Source organism: Mobula hypostoma, chromosome 29 (assembly GCF_963921235.1).
Source record: "Mobula hypostoma chromosome 29, sMobHyp1.1, whole genome shotgun sequence".
In the NCBI taxonomy this organism is placed as follows: Eukaryota; Metazoa; Chordata; class Chondrichthyes; order Myliobatiformes; family Myliobatidae; genus Mobula; species Mobula hypostoma.
Window position 1 is genome coordinate 22,423,224 of NC_086125.1, and position 20,921 is coordinate 22,444,144.

A 20,921-nucleotide genomic window follows, 5' to 3' on the forward strand; every position below is an offset into this window, starting at 1 on the left:
GTAACGTAGCTCTGAGCCTAGGCTGGGGTTGAACACATTTCAATCCCAGTGCTTTGCCCAGCCACTCCACTGAATGGGTTCTGCGAGTATGACTTTGCCCAAGTGGGAATATGGGATGCAGGACTGGAAAAGTAATGAGCACGGCAGCTATAGCTGATGTTAACAGTTGTGTTGGAATTCAATCCTCTCCAGACTACCTTGCTGGTCTCCTGTTTCCAAGGGATCTGCTTGATGAATAATTCATGTCCAAAATATTCAAAAACACTGATTAATAAAAATCCCATCGAAATCCAACACATACAATTTATCGGAGGGATTTACACAGTGCAGACACTGTCTGTTTATTCTTTACTTCCAAGAATATCTTCGGGATAATCTTGGAGAATTGATGACACCAAATCTGCCTTGAGATAAACACTCCATTTTCATGAAGATACGAAGCCCTTACCTTCACAAACCTTCCCTGCAGGGAGGTTGAGAGTCGCAGTAGATGCCTGATACCCTGCAACACAGTTGCACTGGTAGGAACCCAATGTGTTGTTGCAAGTTGCAAGTTGGTGACACGGAGAGGATTCACACTCGTCAATATCTGTGTGAACAGACAAAATCCTTCACAATCATAAACATTGTTTGCTCCCTGTTAAACATGTCTGGCATTCTGTGGGACAAAAGTATGGCTCTGCTATTTCACATAAGGCAAGCTGGGGCTGATCTTTGGTGGGATACAATTCCTTGCTTCAATCCTGTCCAGACTATCTTGCTCAACCCTTAGTTATGATTGCATTGATACTGCTTCTTTAAATCATACAGAACTGCGAAATGTTATCAGGATGGATGACTCTTTTCAAGATACACTCATCTTCATATGGTCCATCGCTGACTCTTCCCCTCGCTCTCAGGATCATGTCCCTGTTCCCAGGGATTACTCAGACTGTCACTGAACCACCTCCGAGAGGGTGACATTAGACTGTGCAAGAGTTTGGGAACCAAGACTAGAATAGTAATCAACACGCCAGCTACAGCTACCACTTCTAGTCACCCCTGTCCCTGGACAATGCAGTACTCTGTCTCCTGTTCCTAATGGAACATGACTGGTCAACGAATTCATTTCCCAAACTCTAAAATATAGAGTCACAAACTTGTCAAACACAGAAAAAGACCTTTTGGCCCATCTCATCCATGCTGACCACAATGAGCTATTCCCATTTGCTTGTGAGTCCCTTATCCCTTCTGAGTTGAACAAATCATCAGATTTATCAAAGAAATTAATAGTAAAAGTAATGATAGCTATCCCACCTCCCCAGAACGACTCCCCTGTATAATTTGCAGAGTATTGAGTCCATTAAATTCTTCTGAGGTTCTGAGCAAGGCCTGGGGAAAGAAGAAGGTATTTTTGAACAGGAAATTAATATATTTTGATCAAGATAACCCCCCAGTTGTCCTGGAGAAATGTAAGGAATATTCTGAAGCAATGTGAGTATTAAAGCAAACAAAGATTCGCCTCCAGACCCCGTACCCTGCTAAACTGCGAGTGTTTTATGAAGACAGGATGCAGCTGTGTCAGACAGTGAAAGAGGGGACTGCAGACATGAAGGACAGAGAGTTGCCTGTCAGCATGATCAAACCGAGGGAAAGCCTGGCTGAGCAGCTATCCCACTCTGCTTGGGAAATAGTGAGAGAATCGAGAAAGCAGGGGATGGGAGAAGGGCAAAGGAAGAATATCTGGAAGAGACTGTGAGTTTTCAGAAGACAGCCCTCACCCTCTCCAAAAGAGCCACAAGGTCTGACTAATTTCAAAAGTGTTGATAAGCTAAACAGAAGGAAAAATAGACGGTGCTATACTTATCTCCAGAAATACATATTACAATATGGAATTTATAATTACTCAATTATTTTATTTTTTATTCATTCATTCGCTCCTTTTTCCCCACCTAAATCAGAGTATATACATGGGAGGAATACACAGGGAAGTCTTTTCTGTGTAATGGACATAGATTTTTTCATTTACTTTTATGGGTACTGCAGTGGGGGCCCTCAGCTCACAGGTAGGAGAGGCTAGCCCCCACGGCTAGACGTTTCCTCTAGCTCAACCCAGGGTCATCTACTAGAGACCTCAGCCTTGGAATCACACCTTCATTACCATTCTTTTCATTCGTGTTTCTTGGTTCTTATTTGTTCAAGAAGTAGATCGATTAAGTTTTATTCTGCTAATTTCAATGATATACTGACAGATAAATACACATGGCAAAGGACAAAGTAAAATTCATTTCTTTTAATGTCAAAGGGCTGTTAAATCCAATCAAACGCCGTAAGATTCAGTCAAAAATGAAGAAAGAACAAGCCCATGTAGTATATTTACAGGAAACTCAGTTAAGTGATAATAAGCATGGAAAACTAAAAAGAATGGGCTTCACTAATTTGTTTTTCTCCTCATATAAACCAGGACATAGGGGAGGAGTTGCTATTGTCATCTCAAGCAAGCTAGATTTTGAAAAAGTATTCAAAATGGGAGATAAGGACGGCAGATATATTCTGGTAAGGGGGAATATAGGTGGAAATTCAGTTATTCTATTGAATATATACGCACCCCCAGGAAGTGATATTACTAATATTATGGTAACGGAAACAGAAGGTCTCTTGATATGTAGGGGAGATTTAAATTTACGTTTGTACAATTACAACCAAAGTTAGACTCTTCCAATAGAAAAACCTATGAAACAAAGTCCTTACATAAGAAAGTTAACACATGTTTTGAGGACGTTGGTCGAATTGATATATGGAGGGACCTTTTCCCCGACAGAAGGGATTACACTCATTACTCTGTCCCCCCATTCTGTATATACAAGATTAGACTATTTCATAACATTTGGAAAAGATAAAGATGAAATAAACGCCTGTGGAATTGGGACAATAGATGTAAGTGGCCATGCGCCTATATATTTATCTGTTGATTTTGACCAACAACCAAGGAATACTATTTGGAAACTAAATTCAAGTCTACTCAATGGTCCCTATTTTAAGAAACATATTTAAAAAAAATTGGTCTTTACTTAGAATTCAATGATATTGGAGAGGTTTCACCATATCTTCATAAAAGAAAAAAATAAAGAATAAAACAGAGGAATTACAAAATAAGCTGAAGGAACTAGAAAAAAAAACACAAATTGAGTTTGGCACAGGATACATTAGAGGATATTTTAAAAATTAGGAATGAAATTAATAGTTTGTCTACACAAGAAATCAGGAAAAATTTAATGTTTCTGAAACAGAGACACTATGAAAGTGGATCTAAATCTATGAAAATACTGGCATGGAAACAAAAAAAAAGGTAGCATAAAATACAATTCATAGAATTAGGGATCCAAGAACAAAAGTGATAAAAAAGAAACTAAGTGAAATTCAAGAAGCTTTTGAAGTGTTTTACGAAACATATATTCCAAAGTTGAGGGGGAAGCATAACCCAAAATGGACACCTTCCTGAATTCTCTAGAGTTACCCATTTTAAGCGAAGAACAAAATGGAACGATGACTGCTGACATAACTGAAGCTGAACTAAAAACTGCAATTAGCAGGCTTAAATTAAGCAAGTCACCAGGATCAGATGGATATACGGCAGAGTGGTGTAAAGAATTTAAAAATGAGTTAATTCCTGTTTTACTCCCCACATTGAACTGGGCTCTAAAAAAGGTGCAAATGCCACCCAGCTGGAAGGAGGTGATAGTCTCAACTACATCGAAAAAAGGCAAGGATAAAATGGATTGTGGGTCTTCTAGACCAATATCTGTTTTTAATGTGGATTATAGATTATCTCCCTCCATCATGGCCAAACAATTAGAAGAGTTTCTACCCACACTGATACATAATGAACAGACAGGTTTTATACAACAATGCCAAACACAAGACAATATATGAAGGACACTTCACATTATTGATCATATACAAAAAAATAAAATTGAAGCAATAGTGATCAGCGTGGACACTGAGAAGGTATTTAATTCGGTTAATTGGAACTTCCTTTACAGAGCTTTACATAGATTTGGTTTACATGACACAATTACTAAAACTATACAGGCATTATATGGCAATCCTACTGCTAGGATTAAAATCAATGGATATTTATCCAATAGTTTTACCCTAGAAAGGGGCACAAGACAGGGTTGTACATGGTCACCGCTACTCTTCACATTATATCTGCAACCATTAGTTTAAACATCAGACAAAATGAAGATATCAGAGGAATTACTATTAAAGGGACAGAGCATAAATTGGCCTGTTACGCAGATGATACTTTGATCTATCTAGGGCAACCAACATACTCTTTACCTAAATTGATGCAATCCTTTGAACAATATGGTCAATTATCAGGATACAAGATCAACATAGATAAAACCCAATTACTTTCATATAACTATAGCCCACCAAGAGAAATTGAAATTAGATATCCCTGGGAATGGTAAACAGAGTCTTGCAAATATTTGGGTGTCATTATGCCAAAAGATTTGGCAAAATTATCAGAATGCAATTATCCGCTTATGCGGTATATAAAAACAATTAAGGAAGATATAACAAGATGGAACCTAATTCCTTTTTTAAGTCTCAGTTCAAGGATTGAATCCATTAAAATGAATATATTGCCCAGACTATTATATCTCTTTCAGACCCTACCAATAGAGATTAACCAAAATTAATTCAATGAATGAAACAAAATGTTATCAAGATATATGTGGCAAGGTAAAAGGCCTAGAGTTTGTCTCAAAACTTTGCAATTAGCCAAGGAAAAGGGGGGATGGAGCCTACTTTCTATTAGAGATTACTATTTTGCAGCACAGTTGAGAGCTGTGAAATGCTGGTGCAACCCATCATATGACGCTAGATGGAAAAACATTGAGGAGAGGATACTTTCCATCCCCATACGGGCAATTTTGGCTGATAACAACCTGCAAAGGTACACAAATACTATTGATAACCCATGGGTGAAATGGACTCTTAAAATATGGAAAACTATTATAAAAGTATATAAACTAGAGGGGGATTTTGCAATTCTTAAATGGTGTGCATATGACTCGGGTTTTACGCTGAATAAACTGGATGCTAGATTTAAGGAGTGGACAGCTAAAGGAATAACAGTTCTTTGCAATATAATGAAAACACTGTTTAGTTTTGAAATGCTTAAAGAGAAACACTTATTAGAAAAACAAGACTTTTATCGGGATTTACAGATGCAACAGTATGCTAATAGGAGGGTTAAAAATGTAACCAAGTCAAGTAAATGTTTGATAGAGCTATTTAGAAAAGTATATAATTCAGATAATGGTAGTAGAATCATTTCAAGCATATATAAGGGTTTGTCAAATCTTAGAACACATTCGACTTCATACATTAAAACAAAATGAGAGAAGGAAGGAGGGATAATTATATCTGAGGAAGAATGGACAATAATATGGAGGCATCAATGGAAGTGTACCAGTTCACAGAAATGGAGGGAGTTTGGATGGAAAAAATTGATAAAATATTTTATTACACCTCCTCAGAAATCCCATTTTGATAGTAACCGCCCTGTTTGCTGGAGAAATTGTGGAAATCAAAATGCGAACCATTGTCATACTTTCTGGGATTGCCCCGTTATCAAAGGCTATTGGAGTGGGATACACAATGCCCTTCAAGACATCTCTAAATGTGAAATACCCTTAGAAAGTAAGACCATATGTTTTGGGTATATACCTCAAGAGTGGTTGAAAAGAGATGAATATTTAATGAATATACTGCTGGTGGCTGGTTACCAGGAAATAGTTATCACAGCAGAGCCCAACTTTAAATGCATGGATGGAAATTACAATGGATGTTTACAAAATGGAGAAGACAACAGCATCTGTTAGTCATAAGTTGGAACAATTTGATTCATACTGGGAAAAATGGTTTAACTACATAACACCTCATAGGTCTGATTTTATTCTCACAAATCAATGAATATGTTGTAAAAACAAAAAAATCTACTTCTACATAGTTTTCTCCTTTAGCTTGTTCATTCTTTCATCTCCTTTCTATACCTCAGACAAATATGATGTGGATGTTTGTGGCAAATATGAATATATAATCTATATGTACAGTGTCTGAAGTACATCTTATGGAAATGTTTGTTCAATGATGAACTTCCATAAAAAATAAATTGCAAAAAATAACGAATAATAATCATAACAGAATCAATGAAAGATGCCCAACTAGGGCGGTCACCCAGAGTGCAGAAGACAATAAACTCTGCTAATAGAAACAGGAATAATAATAATAATAAATAAGCAATAACTATCGACAACATGAGATGAGGAGTCTTTGAATCTGGTTCTGGGAACATGTCAATGATGATGCAAGTGAAGTTTTGTGACGTTATTTCCTTTGGTTCAAGAGCCTGCTGGTTTAGCGGTAGTAGCTGTTCCTGAACCTAGTGGTGTGAGTCCAGAGGCTCTTGAACCAAAGGCAATAATTTCTGTCAGTAGATGAATCACAGTGTTGTATATGCTGACATATATGTACTTTGATAATAAATTTACTTTGACTTTGATTATGATGTTGATCGATGTGGGAATTTAGGATTCCGGACTTAAGCAGTAATGACCATGGTAACTAAAACTGTTAACCAGCTTGGATGTGGTCCTAAAGGTTGTGTTGATGGTGGTTTCTTGTTTTCAAACGATCTGTCTGGTCAATATAGGTAGATGGAGCTAACAAATTGCTACAGATGTACAACAGAGAGCATTCTGACTGACTGCATCACCATCAAGTATGGAGGGGCCAGTGCACAGCACCAGAAAAACATACTGAGGGTTGTAAACTCAGCCGGTTTCTATGGGCGTTAGTCTCACCACCATTTAGGGCATCTTGAAAACACACTGCTTCAAACAGGTGGCATCCATCATGAAGGAACCCCACCACCCAGGACATGCCCTCTTCTCAATACTGCCATCATGCATGAGGTACAGAAGCCTGAAGACAAACATTCAACTTTTTAGGAATATCTCCCCCTCCTCCATCAGTTTTCAGAACAGACAATGAACCCATGAATATTACCACACTTGTTTTGCTCTCTTTATTTACTACTTAATTAATTTTTGAATATGTATTTCTGACCAATTTATAGTACGTTTCATATATCGCACTGTACTGCTTCAGCAAAGCAACAAATTTCACAACATACCTCGGTGATCATAAACCTGATTCTGATTTCTGTTTGTGTTGGAGCCGTCTCCTGAGGCAATAAATTCCACAGATTCACCACCCTCTGCTAAAAAATTCAAGCGACTACAGCAGGGGTCCCCAACCTTTTTTGCTCTGTGGACCGGTTTAATATTGACAATATTCTTGTGGACCGGCTGACCGGCAGGGTGTGGTGTTAAACACGACCGGAATATAGGTGATAAATCAACTATGAGTCACTTACAAGTGGCTAATACACTCAATTTCGTTTCTAAGGGGGTTTGTCTAATGAACTTAATATTAAGCACACAGTGCATATTTTCCTCACATCAATATAGTGATAAGTGAATTATAACAGTGGTCCCAAACCTCCGGGCCGCGGACCAATACATTGCCGTGAAGAATTCAGCGGTTCAGTGGTAGCCGGAATTCACCCAGCACATCTTTAAGAAAAAAGCCGAAATAAACAAGCCGATTGTGTTGCCTCTGATCTGGGCCGGCATCAATTAGCTTGTTTATTTCGGCTTTTTCTTAAAGATGTGCTGGGTGTGTTCCGGCTACCGCTGTTCCACTGCATTCTTTGCGGTCCGGAGGTTGGGGACCACTGAATTATAAGTCACTTATAAGTCAATAGCATCATAACATTTTAAGTAACGTTTGGATATTAAACACACAGCGCATACTGTCCTCGTGTGAACATATTAAATCATTGCAACACACCAATATCGCTGAATCAGTGGGAGCCCTGGGCTTGTTTTCCTGCAACAACATGCAACAACAACAACATATCGAGGGTTGATGGGAGACAGCGATACTCGAATGGGTTCCTTATGTCCACTCTATTTGGCAATTTATTTTTCGTTGCATTCATTGTAGAAAACTCCACTTCACAGCAATATGATGTTGGAAATGGAAGCAATGTTTTCAGTGCTTTCGTGGCTATCTCAGGATATTCAGCCTTGACTTTGATCCAGAATGCTGGCAGAGATGTTATGTCAAACATATTTTTCAGCCCACCGTCATTTACAAGCTCGAGGAGTTGATCTTTTTCCCACGCTGACATGGGAGATCACCGGAAACATTCACAAATGGGTCACGGACCCATTCCTTTGCACGTCTTGGGTCACTGATGACCTCGCGTGCGTTAAAGTTCAACAGTGGGCGTGACAGGGTATGAGGAAAGGTGCAGCTGACTCATATCGTTTCATATCGCCAAATCATATTGTTTCCTCGCAGCCCGGTATCACGTGCTTTGCGGCCCAGTGGTTGGGGAGCACTGGACTACAGGCCTAGAATCATCAAATGCTCCTCATATGTTAATCGTGTCATTCGTGGGATCATTCTCTGGACCCCCTCCATTGCCAGAACATCTTTTCTTAGATAAGGGGCCCAAATCCGTTCTGACCAATGCCTTCTCAAGCCTCAGCATTACCTTCTTGCTTTCATATTCTAGTCCTCTCTTTTATTCAGCATTAATAACCAGAGCTGTCCAAAGATCTAAAACCCCCACTTTTTTTTTGCCTTACCTCATCTTTAATATTTCCTCTCAAAGCAGCAGCAGCCATGAGATTATTCTTTAATTTTAGGATATGCCCCAACACTGCGACATATTTCTCGCCAACTATTAGTGACAGAAAATCACTGTTTTTTGAACACAAACACACACAACTGATGCTTCAGCAGAATCCGGTTAATTAGGGAAGCCATTTTTGGGACAACTCTTAAAGAACAAAAACTAAATTGAGAAAATAGCCTCATTTTCTTTCAGCATTTGGGACAACTATGCTGCTTAATTGGAGTAGGAGCTTTTCCAAACAGTTTCTAACTAGTGTGATTCACGTCCACTTGCATGGCCGTTAGACACTGCGCTATGCTTAGAGCAATCAGCCTTTAAGTAGCGTCAGTTACATGTGTTTGTGTTCAAAATGCAGTGACTTTTGTCATTGAAAGCTGGCAAGAAATTAGCAGCAGAATTCGGAACTGTTTTGCTCAATGGAGTTTCAACCGTTCCGACTTGAAGATACCAGACATGGCCAAGAGTGAAAATGAAACCATATCACTACTTCAACAAATTAGGAATTACAAAGGTATGGACAATCATTATGAATATTATCAATAAAAATGAAGAATTGGAGGATGCAATTGTCCAAAGTAATCTGTAAAAGCAGTCTGTTGTCTGTACTACAAACGTTTGTAGCTGTCTGCACTGATTTTGTTCATTTACAGCCAATCAGAAGTACACAGCAGATTAATTCCTCTGTTGATAACTATTAAGAATTAATACACAGTTTTATAGTACTCTAGTAGTACTGGCGGTGTACTAATTAGGTCTGCATTTCATTTAAATACGTAAATTGTTAGTTAAATGATGTTTGACATTTTAATAATTTTTAATATTTCCATGACAACCATTGATTGGACCAAAATGTGCTGGTCTTGATGCGTCCCAATTATCAAGAAACAATTGTATTTAAAAACTCTGCCCTCAGCAGAGTTTAGCGTCCAATATACACACACGTATGCATGATTGACACTAGTTAGAAATTGTTCGGCAACCGTCTCCTGCCCCAAATAAGCTGCATGGTGTCCAAAGTAACTGAAGGGATTCTTGGCAATGTTCACAATTAGTTTTTGTTTTTTCAGCGTTCTCCCAAATAAGCGGCTGCCCCAATTAACTGATGGCCCAATTAATTAGAATCCACTGTATTTAATGTATGTTTTTCTTGTGAATGACTCTTACATCATGCTATGTGCCTGTGATGCTGCTGCAGGTAAGACCGTAAGATCAAAAGACATAGGAGCAGAATTAGGCCATTTGGCCCATCTGGTAAGTTTTACATTGTACTAGAGCATACATCTATTTGTGCATATTACAATAAACTGAACTTTGACTTTGACCTTGACCATCCTGGAGATTGGCAATTTGATCTTTATTCTATGTCACAGTTATTTATGGTAATTACCTTCACAGCTCCTCCTTCCACTGGAGCCAGCCTTCTCAGTCGACTGAAAACCTGTGCTGCAAATACACTTGAATGAACCATCTGTGTTCTGACAAGTTGCTTCATGGGCACACGGAGTGGAAGTACATTCATCGATATCTGTGCAGACGGAGAAACATTTCAGGGATCTTTCAACTACACATTAGGGTCCCTTCGTTCTTCAATATTCCCTAGTGTCCTACCATTCATGGTATATACCCAACCTTCAAGGTCTCCACCCTCACACTTATCAGAGTTAACTTTCATCGACCACTACCGTGCCCAGACTTCTGTACAAACTCCTTACAGAATACACTGGAATTGAACTCCAAACTCTGAAACCCCGAACTGTAATAGCGTCGCACTAACCGCTACTCTACCGTAGCGCCCCCTAGAGTCATGGAAAAGTACAGCACAGAAGAAGCATCAGCCCATCTCGTCAATGCCATCAACCTGCACCGGTAACACTCCATAACCCTGCTATCCATGTACCTATCCAAACTTCAGGTGCTGACAACTCCTTCCACACTCTCACAACCCTCTGAGCGATGAAGATCCCCTCATCTTTCTCTGTTTGGAGACCCATCCAACCTCAGTGGAAAAATCCTGTTTGCATTTTCCCTATCTACAATGTACCCCTCGTAATTTTGTTTCATTCACAGTCGCTAACATAGTGGTCGCCAACCAGTCGATCGCTACCTAACACATTCATAACCAACAATTCAGATCTCGAAAATCATTCTTGATTTCATAGTTATTTAAATTCCTCACCTTCACAGTCCTGATTGACTGTGTTGTACCCTTGCTTGCATTGACACTTGTAAGAGCCAGCTGTGTTCCAACACCTTTTGCGAGGTCCACATATAGTAACATTTTTACATTCATCGATATCTGTGTAAGGAGGAAAAATTCTTTACAATCGTAAACATTTTGCTGTCCATTACAAGTGGATTCTACTGTAGTTGATGGAATTTAGAAAATAACATCAGGGATGCCACGGTAATGTAGCGGTCAGCACAACGTTATTACAACTCAGGCTATTCCGAAGTTCAGAGATCAATTCCGACACTGTCTGTGAGGGACTTGTACATTCTCCCCACGAGTGTGTGGATTTCCTCCAAGTGTTGTGGTTTCCTCCCAATGTCCAAAGATGTACTGGTTGGTAGGCTAATTGGTTATTGTAAACTGTCCTGTGATTAGGGTAGAGTTAGATAGGTGGGTTGCTGCAGTGTGGCTCATTGGATCAGAAGGCCTGTTCCATGCTATATCACTAAATAAATAAATAATATTAAAGTTGACTTTTGTAGCGATATGATTTTTAAAAAGTGCCAGATTTTCTTCAAAACCATTTGGTTCATACATACCCTTCATAGAAGGCCACCCACTGTCTTCACTGGTCGATGTGTCAAGTCCAGACCCATTAATGTGCTTGACATATACATTTCGATCCCATCTTCACACCAGGGACACCCCCCTGAATATTGTGCAACACTACCATCACATTAAATCAACCGGTTAAAAAGGCCTCTGGTGTTTTGGCCTTCATTAGTTGAGGATTTGTGTTCAAGAGCAGAGACCCGCATGGTAGTTTGCCTCCCTGGTGCCAGGGTCCGGGATATTTCTGATCGTGTCCAAGATATCCTGAAGTGGGAGGGTGAGGAGCCAGAGGTCATGGTATGTATAGGTACCAATGACATAGGTAGGAAAAGGGATGAGGTCCTGAAAGGAGCATATAGGGAGCTAGGAAGGGAGTTGAGAAAAAGGACCGCAAAGGTAGTAATCTCGGGATTACTGCCTGTGCCATGCGACAGTGAGAGTAGGAATGCGATGAGGTGGAGGGTAAATGCGTGGCTGAGGGATTGGAGCAGGGGGCAGGGATTCAAGTTTTTGGATCATTGGGACCTCTTTTGGTGCAGGCGTGACCTGTACAAAAAGGACAGGTTACACTTGAATCCTAGGGGGACCAATATCCTGGCAGGGAGATTAGCGAGGGCTACTGAGGTGACTTTAAACTAGAATGGTTGGGGGGTGGGAATCAAATTAAAGAGGCTGGGCGTGAGGAGGTTAGTTCACAACAGGGGGATGGGAACCAGTGCAGGGAGACAGAGGGGTGTAAAGTGAGGGTAGAAACAAAAAGTACTAAGGAGAAAAGTAAAAGTGGCAGGCCGACAAATCCAGGGCAAGCATTAAAAAGGGCCACTTTTCAACATAATTGTATAAGGGCTAAGAGAGTTGTAAAAGAGCGCCTGAAGGCTTTGTGTGTCAATGCAAAGAGCATTCGTAATAAGGTGGATGAATTGAAAGTGCAGATTGTTATTAATGATTATGATATAGTTGGGATCACAGAGACATGGCTCCAGGGTGACCAAGGATGGGAGCTCAACGTTCAGGGATATTCAATATTCAGGAGGGAAAGACATGAAGGAAGGGGAGGTGGGGTGGCGTTGCTGGTTAAAGAAGAGATTAACGCAATAGAAAGGAAGGACATAAGCCGGGAAGATGTGGAATCGATATGGGTAGAGCTGCGTAACACTAAGGGGCAGAAGATGCTGGTGGGAGCTGTGTACAGGCCACCTAACAGTAGTAGTGAGGTCGGAGATGGTATTAAACAGGAAATTAGAAATGTGTGCAATAAAGGAACAGCAGTTATAATGGGTGACTTCAATCTACATGTAGATTGGGTGAACCAAATTGGTAAAGGTGTTGAGGAAGAGGATTTCTTGGAATGTATGCGGGATGGTTTTTTGAACCAACATGTCGAGGAACCAACTGGAGAGCAGGCTATTCTGGACTGGGTTTTGAGCAATGAGGAAGGGTTAATTAGCAATCTTGTCGTGAGAGGCCCCTTGGGTAAGAGTGACCATAATATGGTGGAATTCTTCATTAAGATGGAGAGTGACATAGTTAATTCAGAAACAAAGGTTCTGAACTTAAAGAGGGGTAACTTTGAAGGTATGAGACGTGAATTAGCTAAGATAGACTGGCAAATGGCACTTAAAGGATTGACGGTGGATATGCAATGGCAAGCATTTAAAGATTGCATGGATGAACTACAACAATTGTTCATCCCAGTTTGGCAAAAGAATAAATCAAGGAAGGTAGTGCACCCGTGGCTGACAAGAGAAATTAGGGATAGTATCAATTCCAAAGAAGAAGCATACAAATTAGCCAGAGAAAGTCGCTCACCTGAGGACTGGGAGAAATTCAGAGTTCAGCAGAGGAGGACAAAGGGTTTAATTAGGAAGGGGAAAAAAGATTATGAGAGAAAACTGGCAGGGAACATAAAAACGGACTGTAAAAGCTTTTATAGATATGTAAAAAGGAAAAGACTGGTAAAGACAAATGTAGGTCCCCTACAGACAGAAACAGGTGAATTGATTATGGGGAGCAAGGACATGGCAGACCAATTGAATAATTACTTTGGTTCTGTCTTCACTAAGGAGGACATAAATAATCTTCCAGAAATAGTAGGGGACAGAGGGTCCAGTGAGATGGAGGAACTGAGCGAAATACATGTTAGTAGGGAAGTGGTGTTAGGTAAATTGAAGGGATTGAAGGCAGATAAATCCCCAGGGCCAGATGGTCTGCATCCTAGAGTGCTTAAGGACGTAGCCCAAGAAATAATGGATGCATTAGTGATAATTTTTCAAAACTCGTTAGATTCTGGACTAGTTCCTGAGGATTGGAGGGTGGCTAATGTAACCCCACTTTTTAAAAAAGGAGGGAGAGAGAAACCGGGGAATTATAGACCGGTTAGCCTAACGTCGGTGGTGGGGAAACTGCTGGAGTCAGTTATCAAAGATGTGATAACAGCACATTTGGAAAGCGGTGAAATGATCGGACAAAGTCAGCATGGATTTGTGAAAGGAAAATCATGTCTGACGAATCTCATAGAATTTTTTGAGGATGTAACTAGTAGAGTGGATAGGGGAGAACCAGTGGATGTGGTATATTTGGATTTTCAAAAGGCTTTTGACAAGGTCCCACACAGGAGATTAGTGTGCAAACTTAAAGCACATGGTATTGGGGGTAATGTGGATGGAGAATTGGTTAGCAGACAGGAAGCAAAGAGTGGGAATAAACGGGACCTTTTCAGAATGGCAGGCGGTGACTAGTGGGGTACCGCAAGGCTCAGTGCTGGGACCCCAGTTGTTTACAATATATATTAATGACTTGGATGAGGGAATTAAATGCAGCATCTCCAAGTTTGCGGATGACACGAAGCTAGGTGGCAGTGTTAGCTGTGAGGAGGATGCTAAGAGGATGCAGAGTGACTTGGATAGGTTGGGTGAGTGGGCAAATTCATGGCAGATGCAATTTAATGTGGATAAATGTGAAGTTATCCACTTTGGTGGCAAAAATAGGAAAACAGATTATTATCTGAATGGTGGCTGATTAGGAAAAGGGGAGGTGCAACGAGACCTGGGTGTCATTATACACCAGTCATTGAAAGTGGGCATGCAGGTACAGCAGGCGGTGAAAAAGGCGAATGGTATGCTGGCATTTATAGCGAGACAGTTCGAGTACAGGAGCAGGGAGGTACTACTGCAGTTGTACAAGGCCTTGGTGAGACCACACCTGGAGTATTGTGTGCAGTTTTGGTCCCCTAATCTGAGGAAAGACATCCTTGCCATAGAGGGAGTACAAAGAAGGTTCACCAGATTGATTCCTGGGATGGCAGGACTTTCATATGAAGGAAGACTGGATGAACTGGGCTTGTACTCGTTGGAATTTAGAAGATTGAGGGGGGATCTAATTGAAAGGTATAAAATCCTAAAGGGATTGGACAGGCTAGATGCAGGAAGATTGTTCCCGATGTTGGGGAAGTCCAGAACAAGGGGTCACAGTTTGAGGATAAAGGGGAAACCTTTTAGGACCGAGATTAGGAAAAACTTCTTCACACAGAGAGTGGTGAATCTGTGGAATTCTCTGCCACAGGAAACAGTTGAGGCCAGTTCATTGGCTATATTTAAGAGGGAGTTAGATATGGCCCTTGTGGCTATGGGGATCAGGGGGTATGGAGGGAAGGCTGGGGCGGGGTTCTGAGTTGGATGATCAGCCATGATCATAATAAATGGCGGTGCAGGCTCGAAGGGCCGAATGGCCTACTCCTGCACCTATTTTCTATGTTTCTATGTTAAGAGCTGTGAGGAAATATTGCAGCTCTATAAAACTCTAGTTACACCATATTTCACAATTATCCATACTGGAATTTATTTATTTACCGGAGAGGAACTCAGAGGGATCAATATACAGTGCTGTGCATTCAGAGATGCCCTTCTACACACCATTGTTGTAACACATGGTTATTTGAGTTACTGTCGCCTTCCTATCAGCTTGAACCAGTCTGGCCATTCTCCTTTGACCTTTCTGTTGTGTATTTAATATCTCAGAAATAATTGAGTAATATTGTAAATATATTGTTTGAGTAAGTGTTCTGGTTCATTTAAACAAAACTAAATGTACATGAGTTATCCCTGGCTCTGGCTCTGTGGTTTTGCTTTTAATTCGTTTTGTGTTTTGGAGTTACAAAACATAACACTTTCTCATTACAAGGTGTTTTCACTCACAGAACTGCTGTTCACTGGATGTTCTAGAGTCTGTCGTGTGTGAAAATCCCAGGAGATCAGCAGGTCCTAAGATACTCAACCCACCCTGTCTGGCACCAACAACCATTCCACAGCCAAAGTCACTTACATCACATTTCTACCCCATCCTGATCTTTGGTCTGAACAACAATTGAACCCTTTGCCCATGTCTGCATGCTTTTGTGCATTGAGTTGCTGCCACATGATTGGCTGATTGGACATTTGCATTAATGAGCAGGGGTACATGTGTACCTAATAAAGTGGGCACCAAATGTACATTCATTGAAACCATTAATTGAACTGTATCACCCATTTAAACCTCAACCAAACTCAGTCACCTGAGGGAATTTAAAACTCACCGAAACATTTGTTTTGTGATGGTTTAAATCGATGACCTGGCTGACACTTGTGATTTTGGGACAGAATGTCTTGGAACATACCACAGCACAAGATAACTAGAAGAATGAAAATGAAGCAGTTAGACTTTGGTTCTGTCATTTTTACTCCTTCCCTCCTGGAACACAACACCCCAATACTGAACATAGCCAGAGATGATGACAACTGTGGGACGGTGAGAGAGTTAATAGCCCCACCTCCTGAGATGGGCAAAATCAGACTTTGGATTGATGGCATTGATCACAGGAGTGTCTGTGCTTTGTTCTCAGTGACCAAAATCCAGCCACCAGTATTGACTTCTGACACTGGTCTCCAAAGCTCATGTGACTCCACATCACCTGTTGAAGTTATCTGCACTGGTTCAGGAGGCTGATGGTTAAGGGTAATAACTTCCTGAACCTAGTGGTGTGAGAAGCAAGTTTTGCCTTCTTTTGTATTTTGATTGTTTGTTAGTCTTTGTTTATGTAGAGTTTTATATAAATTTTACTGTATTGCTTTATTTCCTTGTAAATGTCTTCAAAAATGAATCTCAGAATAGTACATGGTAACTTACCATATGATAATAAATTTATTTTGAACTTTGAAGTGATAAATATTAACTAATATCCAAACAAGGTGTTATGAGATAGTATTCGTGAGTTCATGGACATTTCAGAAATCTGATGACAGGACTGATGGCAGCTGTTTGGAAAACATTGAGTGTGGGTCTTCAAGCTCTGTACTGCTTTGTTGATGGGACTATTGAGAAGAGGAAAAGTCCTGGATGGTGAGATACAGGAGCCTTAGGTCTCAATAACTGTTCAGGAACAGTTATTACCCAACAACCATCAATCTCCTGAACTACCATGGATAACTTCACTCTCCTCAATGATGAACTGATTCCACAACCTATCGATTCACTTTCAGGAAGTCTACGTCTCATGTACTCTGTATTATATATTTACTTTTTCTTATTGACATGATTTGAACTCTTTTGCAGATTGCTTGTTTGTCAGTCTTTATTATTTTATAATGTTTAATAAATTCTATAGTATTTATTTATGTTCCAGTTTTTGCCTGCAAGAAAATGATTTCCAAAGTAGTATATGGTGACATATACTTATTTTGATAATAAGTTTACTTTGAGCTTAAGATTTCCAGTTTAAGTGTAATTTTCTCTCAACCATCAACAATGGAACTAATTATTTTCCATCCCATCCCTCCAAAAGATGAACTCCAATGATTGGAGTGCTGCACCATTGGAATTCCCAGCAAATTCCACAGCATCAACATCAACACAACATATCCTGGGCCCAATACATTGATGCAGTCATGAGGAAGGGACATCAGTTGCTACACCTTGTTAGGAATTTCTATGGAGGAGAGTGGTCCGATGGGTTGCATCACCACCCAGGATCAAAAGAGTCAGTAGACTCAGCCAGTTCCATCACAGACACCACCCTCCCATCATCAAGGACATCTACAAAAGACAACGCCTCAAAAGGCAGCATTCATCATTTGGGACCTACCCCCTTCTCATTACTACCATTAGAGAAATGGTGAAGATGCACACTCAACATTTTACGGAACAGCTTCTTCTCCACTATCTTCAGATTTCTGAATGGCCCAAGAACCAATGAACACTACCTCATTAGTCCTTCTGTTTGTACCATGCATCTATTTTATAATTTATCGTAATTTTATGTCTGCTCTATAATGCTGACATAAAGCACGAATTTCATGTTATAGAAGACAGTGATAATGAATCTGGGTCTGATCCTTTTGTGCCAGTTTCCCAAGGACTCAATGCCTTGATTTTGCAAATACTTAGAGTATCTATTTGCACGTTAAATATTCCTAATGATCCAGCCTTCACCATCCTTGGTGAATTCAGAGCTCCAGAGATTTACTGTCCTCAGGGAAGAAATTTTTGTGCATCACAACATGCCATCACTGGGGGTAAATTAGGTTACCCTGGAATTTGGAAAGAAAGATTTGGAATTCCTCTCCCCGAGACAGAAACAGATAAGGGCTGAGAGTTGCAAGACAAGGGTCAGTCATTTTCCTTGTAACTAAAATACGAGAAAATCTGCAGATGCTGGAAATCCAAGCAACACACACAAAATGCTGGAGGAACTCAGCAGCCAGGCAGCATCTGTGGAAAAGAGTAAACAGTCAATGTTTTGAGCCAAGACTCTCCAATAGGATTGGAAAGGAAGGGGAGAAGTCTTAGTGAGAAGTTGGGGAAAGGGGAGAAACAAGTACAAGGTGGCAGGTGATAGATGAAACCGTAAGAAGGGGAGGAGGTGAAGTAAAGAGCTGAGAAGTTGATTGGTGAAGGAGATAAAGGGTCGCAGAAGGGGGAATCTGACAGGAGAGGACAGAAGACCATGGAAGAAAAAGAAGGAGGAGAAACACCAGAGGGAGGTGATGGGCAGCTAAGGAGATAAGGGGAGAGATGGAAACAGGGAATGGGGTATAGAGAATGGTGAAGGAAGGGTGGGGGGAACAATTGCCGGAAGTTCAAAAAATCAATGTTCACACCATCAGGTTGGAGGTTACCCCGATGGAATATAAGATGTTGTTCTTCCAACCTGAATGTGGCCTCATCATGGCAGTAGAGGAGACCATGAACTGACATGTCAGAATGGGATTGGGCATGCAATCCAGAATTGAATTGGGTGGCCACCGGAAGATCATATTTTGTGGCAAATGGATCAAGGGTGCTCAGTGAAGTGTTCTCCCAGTCTACGTCGGGTCTCATGAATACGCAGGACACAGGGAGCACTGGATACAGTACGTGACCCCGGCAGACTCACAGGAGAAGTATCACCTCACCTGGAAAGACTGTTAGTGGCTCTGAATAATAGCGAGAGAGGAGGTGTAGGGGAAGGTGTGACACTTGTTCTACTTACAAGGATAAGTACCAGGGGTGGAGATCATTGGAGGGGGGATGAGTGGACAAGGGAGTCAAGTAGGGAGTAATCCCTGTGGAAAGAGGAAACTGGTGGAGGGGGGGAAGGTGTGCTTGGTGATGGGATCCCATTGGAGATGGCAGAAGTTACGAAGGTTATGTGCTGGAAGTGGAGGCTAGTGGGGTGGTAGGTGAGGAACTCTATCCCTGGTGTAGCAGAAGGAGGATGGGGTGAGGGCAGACGTGTGCAAAATGAAAGAAATGAGGGTGTGGGCAGCATAAATGGTGATGGAAGGGACGTCCCTTTCTCTGAAGAAAGAGGATATTTCAGTTGCCTCATAAGCAACTTCCCCCAACTTCTCACCCTGACTTCTCTCCTTCCGTTCCAATCCTATTGAAAAGCCTCAGCCTGAGAATGGGTGCAGGATGCAGCACCAATGCAGTCGTCAATGTAGTGTAAGAAGAATTTGGAGGATGATGCTTGTGTAGGCTTGGAACATGGACTGTTCCACGTAGCCGATCAAAAGGCTGGCATTTCTGGGTCACCTGTGAGCGCCCATGGCTGCATCTTTAGTTTGAGGGAAGTGGAATTAACCAAAGGATAAATTATTGAGGGCAAGAACCGGTTCTGGAAGACAGAGGAGAGTGGTGGGAAGGGAAGTGTTTGGGTCTGTTGTCCAGAAAGAAGCAGAGAGCTTTAAGGTCCTCCTGAAGGGTGATGGAGATGTATTGGGAATGGACACTCATGGTGAAAATGAGACTATCAGGGTCGGGGAACTTAAAGTCATTGAAAAGATCAAGAGTGTGTGAAGTGTCACGGACGTAAGTTGAAAGGGACTGAACCATGGGCACAAAACAAAGTTGAGGTATGCAGCCACAAGTTCAGTGGGACAGGAACTGGCAGAAACAATGGGTCTACCTGGACAGTCAGGTTTATGGACTTTGGGAAGGAGGTAGAAACGGGAGGTGCGGGGTAAGGGAACTCTCAGGTTGGTGGCAGTGGGTCGGAGATCCTCAGAGTCGATAAGGTCAGCAATGGCGCACGAGACAATGGCCTGGTGCTCCTTAGTGGGGTCCTGTTCAAGGGGCAAGTAAGAGGAGGTGTCTGAGAGTTGCTGCCTGGCCTCAGCAAGGTAGAGGTCAATCTGCCAGACTACTACAACACCCCACTTATCTGCGGGCTTGATGGTGAGGTGGGGTTTAGTGCGGAGAGAGTGGAGGGTTACACGTTCAGAGGGACTGAGGTTAGAATTGTAGAGATGAGTGTTAGTCAATATGGCGTATGTCCCATTGGCAGTTAGAGATCAAAAGCCCCAGAGCAGAGTGTCCAGGAAGAGAAGGAGGGTTGAAGACAGGAGAAGGGGTCATCGGTGCAGGCTGAAGAGTCCTTGCCAAAGAAGTAGGGACAGTGATGGCGACAATGGAAGAAGAGCTCGGCTTCACTGTGGGCATGGCGGGTGCAGGGGCACAAAGGTGAGGCTCTTACTGAGGGCAGGACGTTCCACCTCAGAGAGGGGAAGGTCAGAGAGAATTGAGAATATCCGGTATGGACGAGAACTGTGATCAGAGAAGGGAAGAAGTTTGGTAGTACCTGAGGAGGGAGGAGGGTTGGGGTGTTCTGTTATCACCTCACTGTTCCAACTCATTGCCTGTAAGACACCACTAAATGTCTCTAGCAGTAAGGAGAAAGTAGGCATTCTGATGGAAGAGGGAAGAAGACGAAGGCCCACAGCACAATACGGGTCCTTCAGCCCACAATGCTGTGCTGAACACGTACTTACTTTAGAAATTACTTAGGGTTACCCATGGCTATTTTTCTAAGCTCCATGTACCTATCCAGGAATCTGTTTAAAGACCCTATTGTATCAGCCTCCA

At 41.4% G+C, this 20,921-nt stretch overlaps 1 protein-coding gene across 1 annotated transcript in view; it reads right to left on the minus strand.

The window, feature by feature from the left end:
* LOC134339369 (adhesion G protein-coupled receptor E2-like) overlaps positions 1 to 20,921 on the minus strand; it is a 101,955-nt gene that overhangs the window by 76,631 nt on the left and 4,403 nt on the right. Inside the window, exons 2-5 of the mRNA XM_063035811.1 lie at positions 20,133 to 20,151; positions 16,117 to 16,220; positions 10,941 to 11,060; positions 10,152 to 10,289 (exon numbers count right to left, since the gene is read on the minus strand). Coding sequence (XP_062891881.1) covers positions 10,152 to 10,289; positions 10,941 to 11,060; positions 16,117 to 16,220; positions 20,133 to 20,151 — 381 coding nt within the window. The remainder of the gene's footprint in view (positions 1 to 10,151; positions 10,290 to 10,940; positions 11,061 to 16,116; positions 16,221 to 20,132; positions 20,152 to 20,921) is intronic.